We start from the raw sequence: 25,568 nt of genomic DNA, 5'->3' as shown, positions 1-25,568 counted from the left end.
AAAGAGCAGGGCGGTCTCGGTGCTATGGCCAGCCCGAAAACCATTCTGGGAAGGGTCCAGAATGTTTGCCCCTATGAGATGTTTAGTCAGAACCTCGTTCACATGGGACTCGACAACTTTGGAAGCCCAAGGGAGGAGGTAGATCGGGCGATAGTTCTCGAGTTTAGATGGATCCGATGTAGGCTTTTTCAGAATGGGTGTTACAACAACCGGTTTCCATTTAGTTGGAACAACACCCGTGGCGAGCGAGAGGTTTAAGAGATGGCATAATGGAGGAAGACAGATAGTAGCGGAATCTCTAAACTGAGCTGGCCTCATGGGATCCATAGGCGAGCCAGATTTTACCCTCTGGGCCAGTTTTAAAAGTGTATCCATTAATAAACTGGGTAATACCTCCAATATGTCACCTATGATAGGTGCGGGGCTGATACATTCAACAACTGGCTCAGAAGTGGGAAAGCCACGGTAAATGGCTTGAATTTTTCCAAGAAAAAACAAAGCCAGATCTTCGCAATGGGCCACCGAGCAGATTTCAGCCGAATGAACTTTTTTAGCCATCAGGTCCTTTAGGACCTTAAAGATTAATTTGGATGGATTAGGACTTGCTCTGAATTCATGTGAGTAGAAGGCAGCCCGAGCTCTGCACACAGCTCTATGATAGTGTTTGACTGTGGAGAGATACCTTGATTTTTTTCCGGCATCATAGGACTTCCGCCACTCCCTTTCAGCCTGTTTACAGGCCCTTTTTAACAATGTCAGGGAACTGTCGTACCATGGGCTGGGTTCTCTGGACCGACATTTCGACCAGGCAGCAGGGATCAGTATGTCCAAGGCCTGAGAGACCCAGTCACAAAACAGATCATACCCAGATTCAACATTGTGAAAAGGGCCAAGCGGATTCGTAACCAACAAATGGTGAAAGTCCTCCAGCTTAAGTTTTTTCCGATGGCGCTTGTACACTACTTTATCCTGGGGCTTATACGGATGTTCAGCAGTTGAGAGCGAAATTCTAATCATAAAATGGTCGGATCAAGCAACAGGGCTTGGTTTAGCTACCGTGGCCCCTGACAGATTAGTGAATAACGGGTCGAGTATATGACCACCCACATGCGTTGGATGAGTAACCAGTTGATTAAGCTGGAGAGCCTCCAAATCCGCCAATGTGCTGCTAATGGCCAGGATATGAGGGCAATCAAAGTGAAGATTGAGGTCACCCAGGATGCTAAAATTAGCGCACCCCAATGCAAGCGAGCTAATACATATATCACCACTCTATTGGAATGAAAGAATGTGTACGACTCCTCAGAACATAGAGCTTGAGTTTCACTGACCCTACGAGTTGAAGTGATAGCAACAAGAAAGCTGCTTTCCATGTGAGATGCTGCAAAGAGGGCTTAAGTATTGGTTCAAATGGGGTACCCATCAGTTTGGCAAGGACAATACTAAATTCCCACAGAAGGGTGACCTTATTTGAAGGAACACCTTTTGAGGCCTTCCAAAAGGTCTTTGACCACTGTAATTTTAAAGAAAGACTTCTATGAAGGAGATATCCAACAGGCCGTACAGGCCGTAATGGCCACAAGATGTACCATAGTGGAAGAAAACTGCAGTCCAAATTTAGGTAGATGGCGAAGATACGGAATGACCACATCCTTTTGATACAAAATCAGTTTAGGATAATTTTGTTTACACCATAAATTAAACTTTTTCTATTTGAAAGTATATGATCTTCTAGTTTAAGGTTTTTTAGCCTCTCTTAAAATGCACATGCATTCTTTAGAAAGGCCTAAATGTCCATTTTGGAGGAATCCAGGAGCCATGCAGTCAAGTTCAGTGAAGGTAGAGAAGGTTGGGATGTAATATCTGTCCTCCAAGCTTGTCCAGGAGATCCTGTCTGCACGGCAATTTCTTGTGTGGTCTCTCTGACAGATGTAGAAGATCTGTGAACCACCATTGACAAGGCCATTGAGGGGCTATTAATATCATTCTGGTTCCGGACTTGTACAGTTTGACAATTATTGTTGGTATGAGAGGAATTGGGGAAAATGCTAACAGAAATTTCCCTGATTAATTTATCAAAAGGGCATTCCCATGTGACCCTGGTTGGATGAACCTGGATGCGTAATCGTGCCAATTTTTGTTGTTTGCTTCTGCGAACAAGTCTATATGAGGGTAATCCCATTTCTAAAAAATGTCTTGCAAGACCTCGACGTTTAGGATCCAGTTGTGATTTTTGTGGAAATTTTGACAGAATCTGCTTTGGGTATTCTTAACCCCTGGGAGATCAATGATTGTTTTGGTTAAATTCCTGGCTATTAACCATTTCCAAATGGCTTGGGCTTTAAGAGACAAGGGGCAGGAGTGAGTTTCTCTCTGTTTATTCAGGTACAGTATAGTTGTTGCGTTGTCGGTTTGAACAAGGAGAGTTTGTTGTTAAAGATGGAAAAAAGGACTTTAGAGTCAGAAGAACTGCTCTCAATCCCCAAGATACTGACATAATACATCTTTTCCTTCTTCAACCAAATTCCCTGGGTCTGAAGAGAGCCCATATGAGCACCCCATCCCTTCGAGAGAAGCATCTTTGATTAGTATCCGAGTTGGTAAATCCTGATGAAATGGTACCCCTACAAGCAGGTTCTTCTGGAAAGGATTGACATGCAACTTGCGACAGGGTAAGCTTGTCTTACCGCGGGGCTGGAAGGATTATGTTACTTACCCAGTAAGCATCTGTTCTTGGCATGTAGAGCTGTAGATTCACATGCTTTGCATACTCCTTTCATCTAGTGTTGGGTCCGGATGTTTGTAAGTTGTTTTTCTTTGAAGAAGTCTTTCCAGTAACGAGGTAAGGAGGGTCCTCCTTTTGGTGATAGTGCACATGGGCATCAACTCTATTGTTAGATTGTTCTCCCGCAAGAGGGTGAGAATGGAGCGAGTGTAGTAAAGAGATGTCCATGCGTTTGTAATGTAAATGAAGAGAACTGCAACAACTACAACTGTGGGGGGAGGTAGGACGGCGCATGTGAATCTACAGCTCTACATGCCAAGAACAGATGCTTACTGGGTAAGTAACATAATCCGTTTGAGGCATGTGTGCTGTATATACACATGCTTTGCACAGAATATATATATCCGTCTTCTTCCAAAGCGGTGGCTAATCAGTAGATGTTGCAGTTGTCTGAGAAAGTGTCTTTAGCACTGATTGTCCTACATTGGCTTGTTGGCGTGCTAACACATCCACACAATAGTGTTTAGTAAATGTGTGGTGTGGACCATGTTGCTGCTTTACAGGTATCAGCAATAGGAATGTTACCTAAAAAGGCCATAGATGCCCCTATTTTGAGAGTGGAATGCGCACTGGAGGTACAAAGTTCTTTTAGCTTTCGCATAGCAGGTTTGAATGCATTTAACAAACCATCTGGAAATTCCTAATTTAGAGATAGGATTGCTTTTGTGGGGTGGAGCAAATGCAACAAAAAGTTGCTATGTCCTTTGCCCTATCAATATAATACAATAACGCTCTTCTGACATCAAGTGTGTGAAGAGCTCTTTCTGCTACCAAATCCGGTTGAGGGAAGAACAGAGGTAACTCAACGGATTGGTTAATGTGAAAAGCAGAAACGATTTTAGGGAGAAATTTAGGAATAATGTGAAGAGCTGCCCTATCTTTATGAAGATGAAAGAAGGGTTCTTCTAAAGTTAATGCCTGTAGCTCACCAACTCTCCTTAGTGAAGTTGATTGCAACGAGGTAGGCAACCTTCCATGAAAGGAACTGCAAAGGACATTTGTGTAAAAGCTCAAAGGGTGGACCCATGAGTCTTGTAAGTACAATGTTGAGATTCTACAGCGGTGCCGGAGGGATTCTGAGTCGAATTACTTTTTAAACCTTCCTTAAAGGCTTTAATCACAGGAATTTTTAACAAGGATAAATGCTGTCTGTTTAGCAAATATGCAGCGACTGCTGGAAGGTGCAATCTAGACTAGATTGATGTAGATGTGTAAGAAAGTGGCTCTGTATATACTGGACCAAAGTAAGGTACAGTGTGCACAGAGTCCACAGTCCCCAGAGGTATGGCAAGAGGCTAAAGTTAGATATAACCTTACTCTCCAAAGTGGTAGCTTGGTCGAGCAGTAAGGCAGTATCAGAGGACAGTGTAAAGCATTTGTTGTACACACTCAGTCAACAAATGGTCTCACACACTCCAGAACTGAACTCTAGGCCAATGGTTTGTATCAAAAGATATAGTTGTTTTATTTTTAGAACCAACATAGGTATCAACATACTTTCTCAGAATGAATCCCTTTAGTTAAATACTTTTCAAATAGGTAATAGACTTTTTAAGTACAGTAGTTACAGTTGTTGCAAGAGGCAACACTATTTCAAACAATGCAACATTGAGCTCAATGGGAATTTCTAGTTAAATGCAATTAATTACGTTATGGATTACTTTTCTAACCACAGGACTGGATCCTAGATTCAGTCCTGGGACATCTCCTGTAAACAGTTGAGTAAAAGCGTTTTGGTTACAGTAGTGATTTTTAACCCCTTCGATGCGCATGACGGAGCGGTTCCGTCATGCGCATCGGTTGCGCTGTGCAGGTGACGGAACCGCTCCGTCATGTGTCGTACTTTGAAATTTGGGATCGCGTAGGAGGCAGGGCCCTACCCCTGTCTATCCCGGTATTAGCGAACCGCGAATGGTCAATGCGGTATGTACAAGTGCTTAGTATATCGTTTTAGCTATGAAAGCACTGTGTATACGTTATTATACATTGACTCCGTGGGTTCCATCTTAGAGCGGTGGCCATCTTATGGTTGCCCTCACATAGGCTACATATTATGAAGCAAATACGGGCCTTTAGAGCACATGTGCCTTCCTTTGACTTCTCTGTGACCTGGGCAGCTTGGCTCCGCTGCCCCAGGTCAGTCCGGTGTCACGAGCTCCCCGTCCCCTGGCCACCTGTGGTTAGCATCAGGGCTTGACACACCATAAAGCCTTCTCATCCCACACGAGCCTCCAGTTAATCTTTCACACCTGACTGTTCCTGTTTTATGGCTTGTTTTCCAAACAGGAGATGCCCGTGTTTATTGGGGCCTATTGATATCTGATGTGGGATCTGAACCTTGCTGGGTAAATAATTGTGGGCTGGCTTAACTGGAATGTGGGATGGTCATCATGACTCTGCCTTTTCGTTTGTAATGTATACATTTATATGGCCATATCATAAAACAAGGAATGTGTGCCTGAAGCAGGATATTTTGTATTTAAGGAGAAGCCCGTTTCAGTAATTTTTAGCAGTCTCCTGAGAACATACACACTGTTGTACTTCTAGGATACCTGTAATTGGTCTGCAGCCAATAAACTGATCTTTGACTTCACCCAGAAGACTCTGTGTTTCTGTAGGTCTGAAACCGGAAGAACCCGAAGTCATAGGGTGTGTTCCCCTGCATCGCTGGGCTTAAAATTCCCAGTACTTCACATGGCCCCGCCCGCGCACGAACCCTTCAGCACAGTGCGGTAATCCGTGCCGCGCTGAAGGGGTTAAGGAATATTATTGTATTTTAAAAGTTGACACTTAGAAACTTTTTCAGATAGAATCCCCAATGTTATCCTATGGGAGGAAATTCACTTAGCAGGTAAGTAGTGTTATCGTTACTTTTACTTACTCAGTGTTGGATCCTGGATCCAGCACTGGTGCATCTCCTGCAAACAATTGAAAGAATTCGTTTAGGTCATACAAGCGATTTTTAACTAATATTTGTAAGTTTAAAAAATCACAACACTTAGAAACTTTTTCAGCAAAAAGCAGGCAATGTTATCCTATGTAAGGAAATGAATATGCTACTTACCAGTATGCATCTGTTCTTGGCATGTAGGGCTGCTGACATTCATATCTGTGCATAGATCGCCGCCTAGTGTTGGGTCCGGATGTTTGCACGTTGTTGTCCTGGAAGAGTCTTCGAAGTATCCTGGGATAGGTGACTCCTCCCCTGGACTACAGTGCGCATGGGCATCCTCTCCATCCTCAGATTGTTTTTCGCCATTGTGGCAGTGATGGAGTAGATACAGAAAGTGATGACCATGCTTACAGTAATTCTGAGAGCTGCAGCTGCTACAGGCGCCGGGGAGGAGGGAGGGCGATATGAATGTCAGCAGCCCTACATGCCAAGAACAGATGCATACTGGTAAGTAGCATATTCAGTTCGAGGCATGTGGGCTGCTGAATTCATATCTGTGCATAGAATACATAGCAGTGCCCTCTTATTAGCGGCGGCTACCAGTGCCAGCTGCAGCGGTCTGAAAAAGAGTTTTGAGAACAGCCTGTCCTACAGCTGCCTGCTGTTTTGATTGCACATCTACACAATAGTGTTTGGTAAATGTATGTGTAGTGGACCAGGTGGCTGCTCTACATATATCATGCAAAGGAATGTTTCCTAGGAAAGCCATGGAGGCCCCTAACTTACGTGTTGAGTGGGCTCGTGGTGGAATCGTTAATGTGCGTTTAGCCTTTTGATAGCAAATTTGAATACATTTAACGATCCATCTGGCTATGCCTGCTTTGGAGATAGCGTTACCTTTGTGGTGTGGGGCAAAGGCAACGAAAAGCTGTTTTGTTTTCCTAAAGGGTTTGGTCCTGTCGATATAATACATGAGGGCCCTTTTTACATCTAGTGTATGGAGTGCCCTTTCTGCGACAGTCTGTGGGTTTTGAAAGAAAACAGGCAGTTCAATCGTTTGATTCATGTGGAACTGCGATACCACCTTGGGCATGAATGTGGGGTTGGTACGGAGTACGACCCTGTTGGCGTGAACCTGTATAAATGGCTCTTGGACGGTTAGTGCCTGGAGTTCACTAACTCTTCGTAAAGAAGTTATCGCTACTAGGAAAGCTACTTTCCAGGTAAGGAATTGAATCTCGCATGAGTGTAGAGGTTCAAAGGGTGGACCCATCAGGCGTGTGAGGACTAAGTTGAGGTTCCACATTGGGGCTGGTGGGTGGCTAGGTGGAATGACTCGTTTGAGTCCTTCCAAGAATGCTTTGATGGCAGGCACTCTGAATAGAGAGAGGTGCTGCCTGGTCTGCAGATAGGCTGATATTGCGGTCAAATGGACACGTATAGAGGTGTACGCCAGATTGCATCGGTATAGGTGTAAGAGGTAACAAATGATGTTTTGGATGGATGCGTCTAGCGGGTTAATGTCATTATTATTGCAATAAATGACGAACCTTTTCCATTTGGCTGCATAGCAAGCTCTGGTAGTGGGTCTCCTGGCCTCCTTAATGATATCCATACAGTCAGGTGGCAGGTTTAGGTAGCCAAACTCTAGGACTTCAGGAGCCAGATTGGCAGGTTCAGCTGTTGCGGATCTGGGTGCTGAATCTCTCCATGGTTCTGCGTCAAATGCGCGGGTTTGATCCGCAGCCTTTGATGCGGCACCACGGAAAGTTCGAGAAAGGTGGTGTACCACGGCTGACGTGCCCACGTTGGAGCAACCAGGACGAGTGTCAGTGAGTGTTGTCTGAGTTTGCGTGCCACCAGCGGTATCAGTGGTGCTGGGGGAAAAGCGTACGCAAATCTGCCGGACCAGTTCATCCATATCGCATTGCCCTGCGACTGCGGATGTGGGAACCTGGCGGCAAAGCTTTGGCATTTTGCGTTTTCGCTTGTGGCGAATAGGTCTACCTCTGGATGACCCCACTGCTGGAAGTACGGTTGGAGTACTGATGGGTGTAACTCCCACTCGTGCATCTGGTGGCTGTGTCTGCTGAGCAGATCCGCCATCTGGTTGTCCTTGCCGGGGAGGTGTTCTGCCATGAGGAACATGTTCCTCTGAATGGCCCACTTCCACATGCTCTGAGCCAGATGAGACAACTGTGGAGAGTGTGTTCCTCCCTGCTTCTGTATGTAGTACATGGCAGTCATGTTGTCCGTTCGGATCAACACGATTTTGTTGCACAAGTGTACTTTGAATGCTTTCATAGCCAGGAAGATTGCCATCAGCTCTAGAAGGTTGATGTGCATCTTCTTTTGTTGTTGTGTCCATAGTCCCTGCACTGTGTATTGGAGTACATGAGCTCCCCATCCCTGGAGAGACGCGTCCGCTGTCAGTATTATCTGTGGGACAGGCTCTTGGAACGGTCGGCCCTTGCAAAGGTTTTGTGGATTCCACCAATGCAGAGAGTTGTATGCCCGACCGCTCACCAACACTAGGTCTTTCAACTGTCCTTGAGCCTGATTCCACTGACGTGCTAAGCACTCCTGAAGCGGGCGCATATGTAATCTCGCGTGTGGGACTATGAAAATGCAGGAGGCCATCATGCCTATCAACTGCATGAACACTCGCGCGGGAAGGGAGTGTTGTGGTTTGAACTTGGAAATCAGCATTTGCATGCTGTTGATTCTCACTAAATTTGGCTGAGCTGTGGCCGCCAGAGTGTCTATAGTCGCACCTAGGTACTGTTGTACGTGTGTGGGCTGGAGATGGGATTTTGGGTAATTTAGTGAGAGACCCAGACTGTGAAGAAGGTGAATGGTGCGAGACATGTGGCTGGCACATTGCTGGGCTGACTTCGCTTGAACGAGCCAGTCGTCCAGGTAAGGGTAGACGTGTATGTGCTGCCTCCGTAGATGTGCCGCCACAGTAGCTAGGCACTTTGTGAACACCCTGGGTGCTGTTGTGACGCCGAAGGGAAGGACTTTGAATTGGTAGTGCTGCCCTTGAACAGTGAACCTGAGGTATTTCTTGTGTGAGGGGTGAATGGGTATGTGGAAATACGCATCCTTGAGGTCCAGTGTGGCCAGAAAGTCTCCCTGCTTGAGCAGCGGGAGGACTTGCTGTAGAGTGAGCATGTGAAAATGCTCGGAAAGAATGTAGTGGTTCAGGTGTCTCAGGTCTAATATAGGTCTGAGTGACCCGTCCTTTTTCGGTATTAAAAAGTACAGGGAGTACACTCCCGTGCCTTGTTCGTGGACGGGTACGACCTCTATTGCGCCTTTTAGTAACATACTTTGCACCTCCTGCTGTAAGAGCGTTAAGTGCTCTGAGGACATAGGACGGTTTTTTGGAGGTATTGTAGGTGGAGTCGAGGTTAATTCTAGACAGTAACCGTATTTGACAATATCTTTGACCCACCTGTCCGTGGTGATGGAGTTCCACGTGGACAGGAACCTTTGTAGCCTTCCCCCGACAGGTGTTATGTGGTTGGGAGGAAGGGAGAGGGCGTCACTGCTTGTTCTTGGGGGCAGACCTGGTGTTGCCGTAGCCGCGTCCTCTGCCCTTTGTGCTGGAGCCACGATAACCACCCCGGGTGTTTTTATCGTAGGTCCTTTGTGTGTTGCCCTTGTTGTATGTTTGCTGTGACCCCTGTCCTCTACCTGCTCCTCTATTTCCGGGGCGACGAAAGGAGCCGCTCCGAAAGGACTGCGTTTGTAGGGCCCCCATGGACTTTGCAGTGTCTGTGTCCTTTTTTATTTTCTCTAGGGTGGTGTCAACCTCCGGGCCGAATAAGTAGTCGGGGTTGACAGGTTGGTTGAGGATGTTGTTTTGTACCTCCGGTTTGAATCCGGAGATTCGCAACCAGGCGTGTCGTCGCAACATGACACTAGTGTTTATGGCTCTGGCAGCTGTATCTGCGGCATCCAGTGCACACTTAATGGATGCATTTGTGAGCAGTTGTCCCTCCCTGATGAGGATCTCTGCACCTTCTTTGTATTGGTCAGGGAGATGTTGGAGTAGTTGTTCTAGTGTATCGTAGTGCGCTCGATCGTAGCGAGCGAGGAGCGCCTGAGTGTTGGCAATGCGCCATATGTTAGCTGCCTGGGCGGCAACCCGTTTGCCGGAGGTCTCTAGCACCTTGGACTCTTTGTCCGGGGGAGGAGCATCACCTGTTGTTTGCGAGTGTGCCCTCTTGCGAGCATTCGCAACTACAATGGAGTCCAGAGGTAACTGGCCTCTAATGTACGTAGGGTCCCCAGGCGCCGATCTGTACTTCTTGTCGATCCTGGGGTTTATCACTCTTGCCCTAGTGGGTTCCTTGAAGATGTCCTTTGCTGGTTTGAGGACACCCTTCAACATGGGCAGAGTTTTTACATGTCGTTCTGAGGATGCGAAAGTATCCATAAGGAAGTCGTCCTCGACGGTGTCAGAGTGAAGTTGCACCTTATGATTGGCTGCAGCACGTTCAATTAGAGCGTTGAACGCGGCAGTGTCTTCTGTGGGAGATGTTTTTGCTCCATAGAGTTGCGGGTCCTGTGCATCCAGAGGTGCACCTGAGTCTACAGGGTCATCCCAAGCTTGATCAGGGTCCTGGTGGCCTTCAAGGTCCATGTCTCCGCGGTAGGGGACTTGGTCACTCATGTAGTCCTCCAAAGCCTCCGTGTCGGAGTGTGTGGGAGAGAATGACTGTGGATCCCTGTAGGGGGAATGGAGAGGTTCATAAAGAACTGGTTCTGAAGCCACTGGCATCTTTCTTTTAAGCGGGATCCGGAAGGAGTCCAAAGCTGGCTCCGAAGTTATTCTCCGTTTGTGGATTATTATTCTGCCGGTGTCGGCGTCGATGAGATGTGATGGAGACGTCTCCGCAGGAGAGCGTTCGGCAGGAGTAATCGTGGTGTGGGTGACCCGTGTCCTGATTTGGAATAGTTTTGGGGCCGTGGATGGTGGCAGGCCAAAAGTAATGTTGGCTGGTGCCGAAGAGGCTGTTGGAGATTTTATCGGCTCGGAGCCCGACGTGTCTTGAAGGACCGTTTTGTTTTTGGCGCGTTGCGTCGCAACGGGTCGCACCTGGAGCGCCATCGATTCCTTCGCGCCGACCGGTTCAGTAGAGGTGGGAGTCGATTTTTTCGGCGCCGGTGAGACATCGAGTCGAGGGGCGGTAATGGCCGTCGATGTCTTCGATGAGTGTGGCTTTGGTGGTGCCGTTGAAGCGGTGTGAGACGCAGCAGGCAGCTTGACCTTTGGGGTCGGAGCCGATTGCGTCGGTGCCGGGAGCCGAGAAGGTTTGGTGGCACCGAAGGTCTTTTTCCTTATGTCGACTCCAACATCGGCCGCTTCGAGCTCGGCACCGAAGTCTTGTTTGGTGCGCTCGGTGCCGACGGGTTTTGCTGGCGTCGAAGGTGTGGTGGGCCTCGATCCGACCAGCGCTACTTTCGGTTTCGGTTTCAGTTGAACCAATACAGCTTTTGGTTTCGGTTTCGAAGAAGGGAAACCAGCCGGTTTGGGCATTAATGGCTGCCGCTGAATGTCCGTGGCCGGGCCCGAGGGCGGGGCCGAAGAACTGCGGGATAGGTCTTGGGTAAGGCCGGAAGGCGATCCCTCGACCGGAGCCATAGACTGTTGTACTGGGATTTCCTCAGTCTGTACGGGTAGGCCTTGCTCGTCATCGGAGCTACTCTCTTCGGCCCCTAAGGCCTCATTGTAGTCTCCTACCTCGGTGTCGTCTTCATCTCTGCGAAAGAGTGTTTCGTCGACGTCTTCCGATCCGGAGTCATGTTCGGAAGCGGGACTGGAGGGTAGGTTCTCCACTTCTTCGACATCTTCGGTCTCGGCGCTGAAGATGTCGGCCGGGGCCGGTGCCGCTTGCTGCGCCTCGAGTCTCGCCGCTCGTCGATTCCGGAGAGTCTTCTTGGATCGAAATCGGGCACAGGCCATGCATGTAGATTCATCGTGATCCGGTGAGAGCCATTTGTTGCACACCGGATGGACGTCGATGTGGGGATATTTCGCATTGCATACCGGACACCGCTTGAATGGTGTCCTCGATTCCATCGTCGATGTCGGGTCGATGGTCGGGCAAGATGCGAAAAAGTTGGTTCTGGAAGTTAGTAAACTAACAAAGATACTATCGATACCGATCGGGAACAGTACCGACGCGAACTAAAGGCCTTTTGGCCTGGAAAAAGTTTTTCCTAACTTGAGTCAAGATAAGCACATCCGAACCCAATGGCGGAAAAAAACAATCTGAGGATGGAGAGGATGCCCATGCGCACTGTAGTCCAGGGGAGGAGTCACCTATCCCAGGATACTTCGAAGACTCTTCCAGGACAACAACGTGCAAACATCCGGACCCAACACTAGGCGGCGATCTATGCACAGATATGAATTCAGCAGCCCACATGCCTCGAACTTCAAGTTACTGGTAAGTACGGTTAAAATTACTTTTCAGGGTCAGTGTACGTCACCAAGATCCAGCACTGGGATCTCTTGATGACAGGTGAGTAAATCTGAATTCGTCGTTCGGCTGATTTTAGATGAATATTTTAAAGTTTCGAAACTCCACACTTAGAAGAATTTCCAAGTGAAACCAGTCAATGTTACCCTATGGAAGAAAAGTGAGTTATCGGCTTTTGGCTAAGTACTCGACTGGCAGCGTTAAGGTTCTGGGCATAGACTCAGGGGTCTCCCAGGGTCAGGTAGGTACAGTTGTTTCACCCTCAGCGGCACAGGGGCAGCCGGGTGCAGAGAGAGAGTTAGGCCCAATGTTAGCCTATGGGCAGCAGGGGGCCTGCGGTTGGTGGCTGCCAGCAAGCAGGCCACGTGGCTGTGGGAGCTGGGCTCCAGGTCACTTTCTCAGGGTAAATGGGGAAGTATATTAGGACAGAGGTTGCACTCCAAGGGGCACTCGGGCGGCTGGGTGCGGGGTGCTTTTGAGCCGTCGGGCGCTCAATGTTATCCAATGGGAAAGCTGGAAGGTGAACAAAGGCTGCAGGCTCGGGGACGGAGAATCTTCAGGTGCGACCACCACTTCAAGAGGTAAGTTGGGATCTTGGAGGATAGGTAGGCACCCAGGAGTTGGGCACAGGGGGCCAAGGGGCACCGGGTGCAGGGGTGTCTTGACGTTGGGAAATCTTACCCTCAGCTGGTCGCGGTTGGAGGGGTCCCTGGTTGTGAGGCTGCAGGCGTTGTCTGGGTTGTCAAGGAGGGTCCTTGGGCACTGTATTTCAGGTCACAATCGCCGGGGGGACGTCCTTAGGGTCTTTGTTCTCTCAGACACAAGCCGGGCTCGACGGGTGCAGAGTGTGCTGGATTCGTGGTTCCTGGCTGGCACCAGGGGTGTTGTTTGAGCAGAACCACTGCTCATAGGAGTCCCAGTCTTTAAGAGGTTCAAGGCAGGCAGGTCCTCCATGATTTTAGAGGTTGCTGTCCACAGGAGACACCGGGATTTAGCAGAAGCAGGTTCGAGGATCAACAGGCCTGTAGAGCCGGGGCCAAGTCAGTTGGTGTCGTCCTCTTGTTAGCAGCTGCACGCCAGGTCTTCTTCTTGGTCTTCTTTCTTGTTTTCAAATCAGGATCTGAGGAAGGAAGGTTCAGGGTGCCCCTAAATACTAAATTTAGGGGTGTTACAGGTTGGGCAAGGGCAGGGATCAATGGGTCCCTGTCCTGGGGTGAGTACATCCCCTATCCTGCTCCTCTCCTGTGGGAGGGGGGCAGGAGCCTATCTCTGATTGGGCAGGGCTCCCCATCCTCAAGATGGCCGGAGCCCAGAGTTGTGCTTCACCTCGCCTCTCCCACCTGAGGGGTCGAGTTGGCACAGACTGGCACACCCCCTTTCCTCACTTAGAGTTTCCCGCCAGTCTTCCCGCCAGAGTGGGGGTCAGAACTGGTGGGGGCCAGTTGCTGAGTACCGCAAGTGGCCTGGAGAAGCTCACAAAGGCGGTATGCCTTTGAAGCTTCCCCTGCCCATCCGGGGGGAGGAGACCTAGCACCTCGCCCAGGACGTGCATTGTTGTAGGCCCAGGAGAGCGGATGGCTCTCTACCCAGGGGTCCAGCAACATGTCTGCTGGGTGGCAGCCTAGGCAGCCCCTCAGACCAGACGTGGATTGTAGGTTAGGTTCAGCGGGCAACTCTAAGTTGCTCTATGTCGTGCATTTTACATTAAATCCCACACTGGCACCAGTGTGGGTTTAATGTGCTGAGAAGTTTGATATCAAACTTCTCAGTCTTCAGTGTAGCCATTATGGTACTGTGGAGTTTGTGATGACTACCTCCCAGCACCATATTCTCTTAATGGTATCACTGCACTTACAGTGCCCAGGAATGGGTACTGTAGGGGCACAGGGCTCATGCATCTGTGCCCACACCACTGGCATAGTGCACCCAGCTAGAGGGGTGACTGAGGTATGCCAGGGCAGTGTTGTTTGTGGGCAAGGCACACAGGGATATGTGCCATGTCGACTCTCTGTTTAGGTTTGCACCAAGACACTCAGCATGCAAAGGCAGTGTGTGTGTGTGTCATGGTAGAGGGCCCCCAAGGGTGGCACATTAAGTGCTGCAGCCCTTAGGGGTCTTCTCTGGTCACAGTGCCCCAGGTACCTAGGGTACCATTTACCAGGGGCTGACCTGTGGCCAGAGATGCCAATTTGGTTTAGGCTTCAATACAGTTTGAGGGGAGGAACACAGGCCCTGGGGCACCTGACTGGCAGGAGCCCAGGGCACACTCAGTCAAAAGCACATCAGCAATTCAGCAAAAAGTGGGGCATACCATGCAAGAAAGATGGCACTTTCTCACAAGAAGCAGAAGATACCAAATAATGTTTTGAACAGAAGCAGCTAAAGGATTCATTTTGTTGTTATCAAAATAGATAACAAAACGTTTCCATTTTGCTGCATAACAAGCTCTGGTGTAGGCTTTTTTGCTTCTTTTAAAATATGCATACAGTCGAGTGGCAGATATGCAAACAGGATAACTTGGGGATGAATTTCCCACCCATGTATATGCTGTCTCCTTCTGCTGAGGAGGTTGGCAATCTGATTGTCCACCCCAGGAAGGTGTTCTGACAGGAGATGAATTCTGTGATGGATTGCCCAAATTGAAATGGTCTGAGAGAGGCGTGACAGTTGGAGCGTGTCTCGCCGTTTTTGTATATAGTACATAGCTGTCATGTTGTCCATGCAAACTAAGACAACTTTACCTATGAGGTGGGAGAGAAAAGCTTTGAATGCTAGAAATACTGCTAGAAGCTCTAGATAGTTGATGTGTAGATGTTTGTACTTGGTGTTCCAGAGACCCTGGACTGTGTAATCTTGGAGATGGGCACCCCAACATGATAGCGATGGGTCTGCTGTAAGCACAATCCGTGGAAGGGCCGCCCTTTTTTGTGTGTTCCACCACTGCAGAGAGCGATGGGTTCGGCTGTCTACCAACACTAGATGTTTCAATTGACTCCACTGACGTGCTAAGCACTCTTGTAGGGGACGCATGTGTAGTCTTACAGGAGGCAATATTGCTATGCATGACGCCATCATCCCTAGGAATTGCATGAAGGTTCTGGCTGGTAATTTTTGGTTGGTCTGAAACTGAAGGAACAGAGTTTGAATATTGCGAATTCTGGCTGTATTGGGAGAGGCTAGAGCTTTTTGAGTGTTGAGAGTGACGCCCAGATAGGACTGTGTCTGTGAAGGCTGCAGGTGAGACTTTGATGAGTTTACCGTGAAGCCCAACCGGTGGAGTTAGTCTAGCGTAACCCGAGTGTGTTGTAGACACTTTTTGGTGTGTGATGGCTTTGACGAGCCAGTCGTCTAGGTACGGGAAGACGTGGATCTGTTATCTTCTGAGATGAGTTACCACTACTGCTAGACATTTGGTGAACACTATTCGGGCAGTAGTTACTCCGAATGGAAGTACTTTGAACTGATAGTGTTTGCCTGCTATCACAAATCAGAGGAATGTGCAATGAGCTGGATGTATGGGAATGTGAAAGTATGCGTCTTAAGTCCAGTATGGGCATAAAATCGCCTTGCTGTAGAAACAGAAGCACCTGTTGAAGTGTTACCACTGAGTTACCACCAATGTTTTGAGAGATTGTACTGGTTTAACACTCAGATCCAGTATGGGCCTTATGGAGCTGTCCTTTTGGGAATTGGGAAATATAGAGAATAAATCACTGAACCTTGGTAGTGTAACGGAACTGGTTCTTTGGCTCCTTTCTGTAAGAGGGATTGCACCTCTTGAATGAGTAACTGTAAGTGGTCTGACGACAGTTTGTAAGTGCAAGGTGGAATGGTAGGAGGATTGGTGGCAAGCTCCAGGCAATAACTATGACGGTTAACGTTGATCACCCATTTGTCGGTTGTTATGGATTGCCAAATGAGGAGAAACTGATGGAAGTCTTCCCCTGACAGGTGTTAAGTGATCGGGGGAAAGTGTAGGCAAGTCACTGTTTGTTAGGGGAAGGTGTGTTGCATGTTGAGGAGCCTCTACCCCTACCTTTGGAATGGTTTGCTCTATACCCTCCTCTATAGAAACCTCTAGAGGGAGACGATTGGGTGGTGCCGGAACAAGAGGAAGCATGTGGGTCTGAGGATGTGGTTTTGGACCCTCCTCTATAGAAACCTCTAGAGGGAGAGGATTGGCTGGTGCCGGTATAAGAGGAAGCTTCGGGTCGGAGGATGTGGTTTTGTACCCTCCTCTACAAAAACCTCTAGAGGGAGAGGATTGAGTGGTGCCGGTTTAAGAGGAAGCATCGGGGTCTGAGGATGTGGTTTTAGACCCTCCTCTATAGAAACCTCCAGAGGGAGAGGCTTGGGTGGTGCCGGTGTAAGAGGAAGCATCAAAATCTGAGGATGTGGTTTTGGACCCTCCTCTATAGAAACCTCCAGAGGGGGAGGCTTGGGTGGTGCCGATGTAAGAGGAAGCATCAAAATCTGAGGATGTGGTTTTGGACCCTCCTCTATAGGAAACTCTAGAGGGAGAGGATTGGGCGGTGCCGGTATAATAGGAAGCATCGGGGCCTGAGGATTTGGTTTTGGACCCTCCTCTATAGAAACCTCTAGAGGGAGAGGATTGGGTGGTGCCTGTGTAAGAGGAAACATGCGAGTCGGAGGATGTGGTTTTGGACCCTCCACTGTAAAAAGAGAGATGAAAGGAGCCTCTATTTGAAGGGGACTGCAGCGCTCCCATGGACTCTGCCACTTCGGTACCTTTCTTCATTTTTTCTAGGGATTGGTTGACTACACGACCAAACGGGGGCTCTTGTCAAAAGGGGCGTTTAAAATGGATTGTTGAACCTCAGGTTTAAAACATGAAATCCTAAGCCATGCATACCTTCTGAAGAGAATTCTGGTATTTATCTCCCTAGCACCGGTGTCCGCATGATCTAAGGCACATCTGATAGAAGAGTTAGAAATGAGTTTGCCCCCATGGACTAACTCTTTTGCCTTGTTTTTGTGTTCTTCTGGGAGATATTGGAGCAGTTGCTCCATCTCATCCCAGTGTGCTCTGTCGTATCTAGCTAGAAGGCCTTGTGTATTTGCGATGCGCCAGTGATTAGCAGCTTGAGCGACTTCACGTTTGCCTGAAGCATCGATGAGCTTAGAATCTTTATCGGGGGAGGAGCATCACCAGACGTTTGTGAATTCGGTCTTTTGCAAGCGTTGGACACTACAAGGGAGTCACAAGGCAGCTGACCTTTAATAAAGATAGGATCAGATGGCGGAGGTTTGTATTTTTTATCGACTCTAGGAGTGAAAATGAGTGCTCGCACTGGCTCTTTGAAAATGTCATTGGCATTCCTCATCATGCCCTTCAGCATAGGGAGTGTCTGACTTGACCTGTGTGTGGCCCCAAATGTCTCAAATAAAAAGTCCTCTTCTAACGACTCTTTATCTAACTCCACTCAATGGAACTCTGCTGCTCTAGCAATGAGTTCCTGATGAGCCACATTATCATCAGGTGGGAGGGCTTAGCAGGGTAAAGGCCTGGGTCATTGTCTAATGAAGGGTCAATGGTGTATTCCTTCCATGGTTCTACAGGCAAATTAATATCTTCCTCATCAATATCTCCCTCTTCAGGCTGTGAAAGTGGAGACCCCGGAGGTGAAATGTGTAAAAGATCTAAATGTGGAGATGAGGGTGGAAATGGAGGGGATGGTGGAGCAGGATAAACCGGGCTGATAGCCATATTTTTCTTCTTTTTTATAGGAATCTTCTAGTGAGTCCTCAGAAGGAAGCTTGCGTTTATCTGGAGGTTTAGCATGAATATTTCCTGTATCAGGATGGATATAAATCTTCTTTTATTTGGGATTCAGTTTGGGATGAACAATGTCGTAATGACAAACTCCAAGCACCATAAACTCTTAATGGCAGCACTGCACTTACAATGTCTAAGAATGGACTTAGACCCTGTAGGGGTACAAGGCTCATGTACCTGTACCCTCACCACTGGTATAGTGCACCCAGCTTGAGGGGTGACTGATTTGTGCCAGGGTAGTGGGTTGTAGGCATGGCACACAGAGGTGTGTGCTGTGTCGAGACTTCACTTTGTTTTGTACCAAAACACGCAGCCTGCAAAAGCAGTGTGTCTGTGTGTGTGTAAAGGTACAGGGCCACTAAGGATGGCACAATAAGTGCTGCAGCCCTTAGAGGTCTTCCCTGGTCACAGTACCCTGGGTACCTTTGGTACCATTTACCAGGGGCTGGCCTGTGGCCAGGGATGCCAATTGGGTTAGTTTTGAGGAAAGAACACAGGCCCTGGGAACCTGATTGGCAGGGACCCAGGGCACATCAAGTAAAAGTGCATCAGTAGTCTGGCAAAAAGTGTGGGGGGGGTGACTGCAACAGAAACCCAATTTCCTACATCCAGTCGTTCCCCTCGCCCAGTCTTTTGGCTCCAGCCTGCAGTCTTTTTTCACGAGCAACGTCCTCCATCAAAAAGCACTGGGCTTCCGAGACCTATTGAGCACCCTGCACCCGGCTGCCCCAGAGCCACTGGTGGTGTGGACTTGGTGCCACACTAGGACAGGCTTTGCCATGACCTGAACCCTAGGAGCTTGGCTCCTGAGACCGAGTGGCCTGCCCGTGAGCAGCCCCTAACCGAGGTGCCCCTTAGCCCTATTGGCTAACATTGGCACACTGCACCCAGCTGCCCTAGTGCCATTGGTGGTGCCCCTTGAGTGCCAACCTGAACCTTGGTTCTACCGTAAAAACACTTCAACTCTGAAACCGTTTACTTAACTGCAAACTTAACACTTTGTTTTTCTTCATAGGACTGAATGGTGGGTTTTCTCTGAAAATTCTTGTTGAGCTGCCTGTTACTGCAACAAAACATAACTTAGGCGCCCTCAGTAGAGTTTATCTGTTTTCTAATGTCCTGTGTTGATTGAACTGTGTTAGGAGGGTGGTTCATGCAAAACTAGGAAAGTAATCTACAAGTAGCCTCAAGTGCTTTTGAACAGTTTTCTCATTTGCAAACAATCCAAATGTTCCTACAAATTTAGTGTTCACTGCATTTTGAAAAGTAACATTGTATGAAGAGTTTTTTTAGTTACCTGCTACGAAGAATAATTTGGTTCTAGAAATAAAACAACAAAATAACTTTGTATACAAACAATTGATCTGGATTCAATCTTTGAGTGTGTGACATCATTTTTTGCCTGAGTGTGTACAATAAATGCGTAACACCGGCCTCCTGATAAGTCTGACTGGTCAGCCACACTACTACAAATGAAAGTAAGGTGTTATCTACTTTAGCCTCTGTAAGCCTCTGGGGATTCACTGGACTCTACAACTTACATTGGTGTAGAATATACAGAGCCAGCTTCCAACATTGATGGGTTAGCCATGGGATCTACGACTTTGCATTTGTCGGACCACTTGGTCAACACCTGATCACACAACTACATTCCAAATATTGGCTTTAGCTCAAATTCATTTTTCAAATTGACATTTTTCCCCACATTCCTAAAGGTCTTGTTAGGGCCATGGTTAAGTTCCTTTAGTATTTTTAAAAGTCTTAAACTCACTGTAGTTAGGGGTAAAACGTATTCTAGAAATGTTTTGACCTCTGGTAATAAGATCCCTCACTATTAGTAAAATGACTAATGTAAAGAATGTGGTTGAGGAGCTCGACCTCTCCCCTTAACTCCATCTAGATATGAGAGAGTTAAGGTCTCTGTGCAAACTTAAAAATATTTCTGTGGGGTCCCATCCTTCCAAGTCCAAGCTCATGGAGCTCTTGGCAGAATATGGTAAGGACCTTCCCTCTGAGAGGGAAGATCCCACCTCAGAAATAGATGAAACCAGTGATCAGGACATCACCCATACATCGCCCATTAAATAGGGAGAAAGGGGCCCCTGGGCCCCTGACAAAGGGTTAGACTTACAGCAACTAGAACTCACACAGGTGAGTCAGGCCTTGGTGAGATCACCGAGGACAGCCTTAGTAAATAGGACAGCCTTCTAAACAGGTTGACCAAAAGGTTGGACCTAGATTCCAGACTCCTGGCTCTAGAAGAAGAAAGATTGGAGATGGGCTTACCCTCCCTCCATCAATGGTGGCGGCAATATCAAACCTAGGGAGAAAGAAAACACTTAGAACCCTAAAATCCCCCAATGGAGTGTCCCAAATATGAGGAAGGTGATGAAATCACCAAATGGTTCACAGCCTTTGAGAGGGCTTGTGGAATGAGGCAAGTGAAGAAGTCCCTCTGGGGGGCTTTACTTTGGGAACTTTTCTCTAGTAACTGCAGATACAAACTGCTGACCCTCACTCGGCCAGATGCTGAGTCCTAGGACCTGATAAAGGGCACCTGATTGAGGGCTTTGGCCTCACAACTGAGGAATACAGAATTAGATTCAGGGGGCTCCCAAAACCCCAAGCCAATACTGAGTTGACTTCATGGACTACTCACTAAAAACACTAGATGGTTGGTTGACTGGACGTGACGCACATGACTGTTGGGATTTACAAACTCCTGATGAAAGAACACGTTATGTAATTGCACTAATGAAATGTTGCATCAGTATGTGGTGGACCTAGGTATAATTGGTCCCCAAGAACAGGGAAAGAAGGCAGACCATTGGGTCAAGACAAGTGTTTCAAAAACAACCACGGGGGTGACCAAAAGAAAGGGATTACAAAACCTCCCCAGGGGAAAGGGGGTGATCCCACCGACATATAAAAACCAAGAGTCTTCTAAAGGCCCCCAAAAACCTGTTCAAGAGGCTGCACCGCAAAGGTCTTCACTGTCCACTGGGGGATATAAGGGTGAGACTTTTAATCACCTAAAGACCCGGTGTCATAGCTGTAAGAAGGTTGGACACGCTACTGGAGATGCTGCCTGTCCCAACAAGAATGCCCCTAGTCCCCCTCCAGCACTGGTGAGGACAATCTCGAGATGGGATCAACACGGTGCCCAGAGCAAATCAGCGTTCACACTCAGGCTGTTCTAGTCTCTGAAGGAGAGGGAGAGTTAGCCACTCTGGCTGTCTGCCCCCCTAAATTGAAAAAGTACTTACAATAAGCTTAGTGCATGGAAACATGATAGAAGCCCCGAGGGATACAAGTGCAGTATCACCATGGTGATGGATACACTGGTTTGCCCAGAGCAACACCGACTGAAAAAATCATCCAGTCACCAACACTGACAGTGTCACCACTAACCATGCCACGGCTAAGGTGACATTAGATTGGAGGGTTGCTGGCCTGAAACAGGTAGTGGTCTACCCACAACTCTCTGCTGCATGTCTATTTGGAAATGAGCTGGAGACCTCAGCATGGGCGAAGTAGAAAGGAAGACACAAGCAGCCATGCTGCAAATCCCTGAGGCAGTGTGTGTGCGTGAAGACTAGCTCAAACTCAAGAACAGGGTGAAAATGGAGTTGGAGCCTGAAAGTATGGCACAACCCCTCAAGAGGAAGGGTAAGAAGACTGGGGGACCATCTTCTACACAGCAACAAACTTAGGACCCCTCTTCTCAGGGAGGGGACTGGTCAGCTCAAGAGGGATCGAGCTCCTGGGCCCAGAGGACCCTCAAGGGACCTGCTGTGCCACGGACAGAGAGTTTGCCCCAGTCGTGAGAGCCTGCAACAGCAAGCTGCTGAACAAGAAAGGAAAGATGTCACTGGCTCCCACAGGGTCTAGTGAGAGGAGGGACTTCTGTACACTGAGACCAGAGACCCCAAAGCTGGTGCCAGTAGGAGAGGGATAGAACTTCAACTGTATAGAGAGTTCTCACTCACTTTGGCCCATGACATTCCCCTAGCTGGGCACCTGGACCAGACTAAAACTTGGGAAAGGCTTGGCAGTCATTTCTACTGGCCCCAGATGTCTCAAAGTGAAGGAGTTTGTCATCTCCCTGCTGTGAATCCATACAGCTGGACACCCAAAGGCCCTCGTAATTCCACTACCAGTGGTTGGGGTTCCTTTTGAAATGGTTGGGGTGGACATAGTGGGTCCACGCAAACCACCCACAGCCTAAGGAAACACATTTATACTGGTAGTAATGGATTATGCTACCAGGTATCCTGAAGCAATTCCCCTTAGGACTACTACAGCTCCTGCAGTCGCCAAGACCTTCATTGGTTTGTTCACCAGGGTAGGGTTTCCTAGGGAGGTGGTGTCAAACAGAGGTACCCTTTTTATGTCTGCATACCTGAAGCACATGTGGGATTAGTGTGGAGTGAACTACACATGCACTACCCCTTACCACCCACAAACCAATGGTCATGTTGAAAGGTTCAACAAGACATTGAAGGGCATGATCATGGGGAACCCTGAAATAACTCAAAAGGAGATGGGATGTTCTCTTGCCGTGCCGGCTCTTCGCTTATAGGCAAGGGCCTCAGAAGGGAGTAGGGTTTACCCCCTCTGAATTTCTGTTTAGCTATCCTGTGAGGGGACCACTTACACTTGTAGAAGCGTTGGAACTTTATCAACTATAAATGTCATTTTCTTTCTAAAATTAAGAACTTTCTAAACGTTCAAATCATTACTGTTTTATTTAATGTATAGTTTGAGTGTCTACCTTCGCACCACCTCCTAGATTAAGCAATGAATGTTTGTCCCCGCTACCCTGAGACCTTAAAGGGCTGAAAGGGAGTTCTTGGTCACGCAGTTGGAGTTCAGTAGTATTATGACCCCAGGACACCGGTACTAACTGACATCGGTCACAATATTCTCAAGCTCCAGATTGTATCTTGAGATTTTTTTTAAAGTTGTGCCGCAGTCTGTAGGTGTTGCTGTATGGCTTGGTGGTGTCTTCCTACCGTCCCACAAAGAAGGAAGTGGAGCAGGATATAAGCGCCTCCCCTGCACTGCTCCCAACTGTGCCAGTTTTCTGACAACTCTAAATGTATTCTACACAGCATGCCAAGGACGACGTATCACCTGAAAACATCAGGATTCAAGCCATGCTGCGACTGCAGAAAGCAGATGTTGATCACAGACTCAAACAACATGTACCTATGAGGTCGGGGCTTTAGTGATGACTCAAAGTCGCAGGATAAGTGCACCTCAAGGTGATCCGGGAGTAGGAGGGGAAGCTCTATTTCACTGAGCATAAGAAGAAGATGCTTTCAAAACAGAGGCCCGCTCCAAATCGAAAGGTTGTTCTCAGTTGCAGTCATGAGGCCGGTCCTACACAAAGGCCCATTCCTGATGGATGTCTTTCAGTAAGTCAAAGTTAAAAAGTAGTCATAAGTGAAAGAACACTGAACAGGACTCAGCCCCATCACACCACTTGAAGTTTGGCGAGAAGTCGTAAGGGTGTCAACTCAAAGGGTCCAGAGTCGTATGGCTCTGAGCTATGGCACAATTGGCCTTGGTGTGCAATGAAGGGTCTGGGTCTCAATGAAGACTGGTGCCAAAGGCCTAATCCAGCTGACAATAATGCAGTCATTCTGTTTGCAGTTATAGTATAAATTCACAGGAAAGTGTGCACAAAGACGGTCACTCACCAAGTCGCACCAGTCGAACAGTCCAGGAGCCCTCCTCGGATGGAACAGACTCGTCAGCCAGGTTTCTTCTCTGCGTTGGCCTCACATATTGTTTGGTAGCTGCGAAATGTAGAAGACAAAAAGTCTTAATTTGGCTTCATACACCAACAGACTTCAGGAGTGAGTAGGCAATGAGAGGAAAGCGCAGTCTGTTGATCTGGACACAGATGTGTGTTCAGCTTTGGAGTAAGTAGGCAATGAGAGGGAAGCTGTTATGCCTTAAGATGAGACTAGCAATACAGAGTAAACTGGGGCTTTACGAGTTTCACCTAGGCAAGTGAAACCTTATCAGAACTCTGTACAGAGCCACAGGGCAAACAGGAGCAACTAGGCCCCTCGTGTAGGAGGCCTTTTACTGGTCATGCCCCAGTTTCCGTCCTACTATGTATCATAAGGAATGTGTTACTTGTAACTGCAGTTATCCAGTATTGGTATCTTTCATAGATTCACATGCCTGAATCATTCCCCGTTGTCGGGATGGGGGTCCCCGGTACATAAATAAAGTAATGTCTCACTAGACATATAGAGTAATAGGCCGAGGGCCTCACCTTAGTAAAATATCCATGTCCTTTTGTAAAAAAGGACCAAACTTTGGAGAAGAGCCAATCAGCTATCACCACCCTCTAGAACCTTCCTGGAAGGAGCTCTAGTCCCTCAGATTTCTTAAGCACAGTGCTAAGCAGTGGTATCACTGAGAGACCCAAGAGAGCCCTTCCAGGGGAGGTGGGTGGGTTGCATGTGAATCTATGAAAGATACCAATACTGGATAACTGCAGTTACAGGTAACGCATTCCTTATCCAGTATTAGGGTATCTTTCATAGATTCACATGCCTGAATCAGAGTAGTAAGCAATGATAAGCACATTTCTAATGGTACAGTATATATGAATTCACCAGATAACATATCAACGTGAAAATAGAAAGTACCAAAAAGCAATGAAATAGCATAGTAAGAAACACAACAGAGAAATGTGCGTATAGAAGAAAGCATGGTGGGATGAAAGAAAGGGCTCACCTCTAATGAAATAGATGACGGAGCACCGTTTGTCCCACTGCAGCGTCTTTCATGAGTTCCGTATCCAGGCAGTAATGCTTGGTAAATGTATGCGGCGTCTTCCATGTTGCCGCTCTGCAAATGTCCGCAATGGGCACACCTGCAAAAAGTGCCATTGAGGTAGAAATTGCCCTCGTGGAATGGGCTCGAACTGTGGAAAGCAGGGGCTGCCCCGCTTGCTGGTGACAAAAAGTAATAGCTGCGGAGATCCAGCGAGAGATACTTTGTTTAGTGAGTGGGAGACCTTTCCCAGGTTGACTGTAAGCCACAAAGAGTTGGTTAGATTTGCGGAATGTCTGTCTTGTCAATGTAGAATTTTAGACAGCGTTTAAGATCCAGAGAATGCAGGGTCTTTTCTGCCACTGTTTGAGGATTTGGAAAAAAGGATCGTAACACTAAAGGCTCATTGAGATGGAAGTTTGACGGGACCTTAGGTATAAGTTTCGGATTCGTGCGTAGTATAACCCTGTTGTGTTTGAATTGAAGGAAAGGGTCTTGAATTGAGAAAGCATGAAGTTCACTCACTCGTCTTGCCGAGGTAAGGGCTTGAAGGAGCGCTGTTTTCCAGGAGAGATACTTAAGATCAACTCTGTGTATTGGCTCAAAAGGGTGTTTTATAAGCGGAGCCAGAACTGTGTTGAGTTGTCATGAAGGAGGTGAAGTCTTTACCGGAGGGAAAGTCCTAAACAGGCCTTTAAGAAATTGTTTAATTAACCTATTAGACCACAGAGATGGGCCTGCAAAGGATCTCCTGAAACGGGATATTGCTGCCAGATGGACTTTAATGGAGGCATGAGCGAG

General features: G+C 47.8%; 1 protein-coding gene across 2 annotated transcripts in view; it reads right to left on the bottom strand.

Moving 5' to 3' along the window:
- LOC146863660 (uncharacterized) overlaps window positions 1-25,568 on the bottom strand; it is a 130,582-nt gene that overhangs the window by 11,671 nt on the left and 93,343 nt on the right. For both annotated transcript variants that reach the window (XM_085627751.1, XM_085627753.1), the window contains one exon: window positions 23,675-23,773. In XM_085627751.1, coding sequence (XP_085483877.1) covers window positions 23,675-23,773 — 99 coding nt within the window. The remainder of the gene's footprint in view (window positions 1-23,674; window positions 23,774-25,568) is intronic.

The sequence above is a fragment of the Triturus cristatus genome, chromosome 2_1 (assembly GCF_964204655.1).
Source record: "Triturus cristatus chromosome 2_1, aTriCri1.1, whole genome shotgun sequence".
Taxonomy (NCBI): Eukaryota; Metazoa; Chordata; class Amphibia; order Caudata; family Salamandridae; genus Triturus; species Triturus cristatus.
The sequence above is the reverse complement of the archived record's forward strand: the minus strand, read 5'-3'. Positions and strand labels throughout refer to the sequence as shown.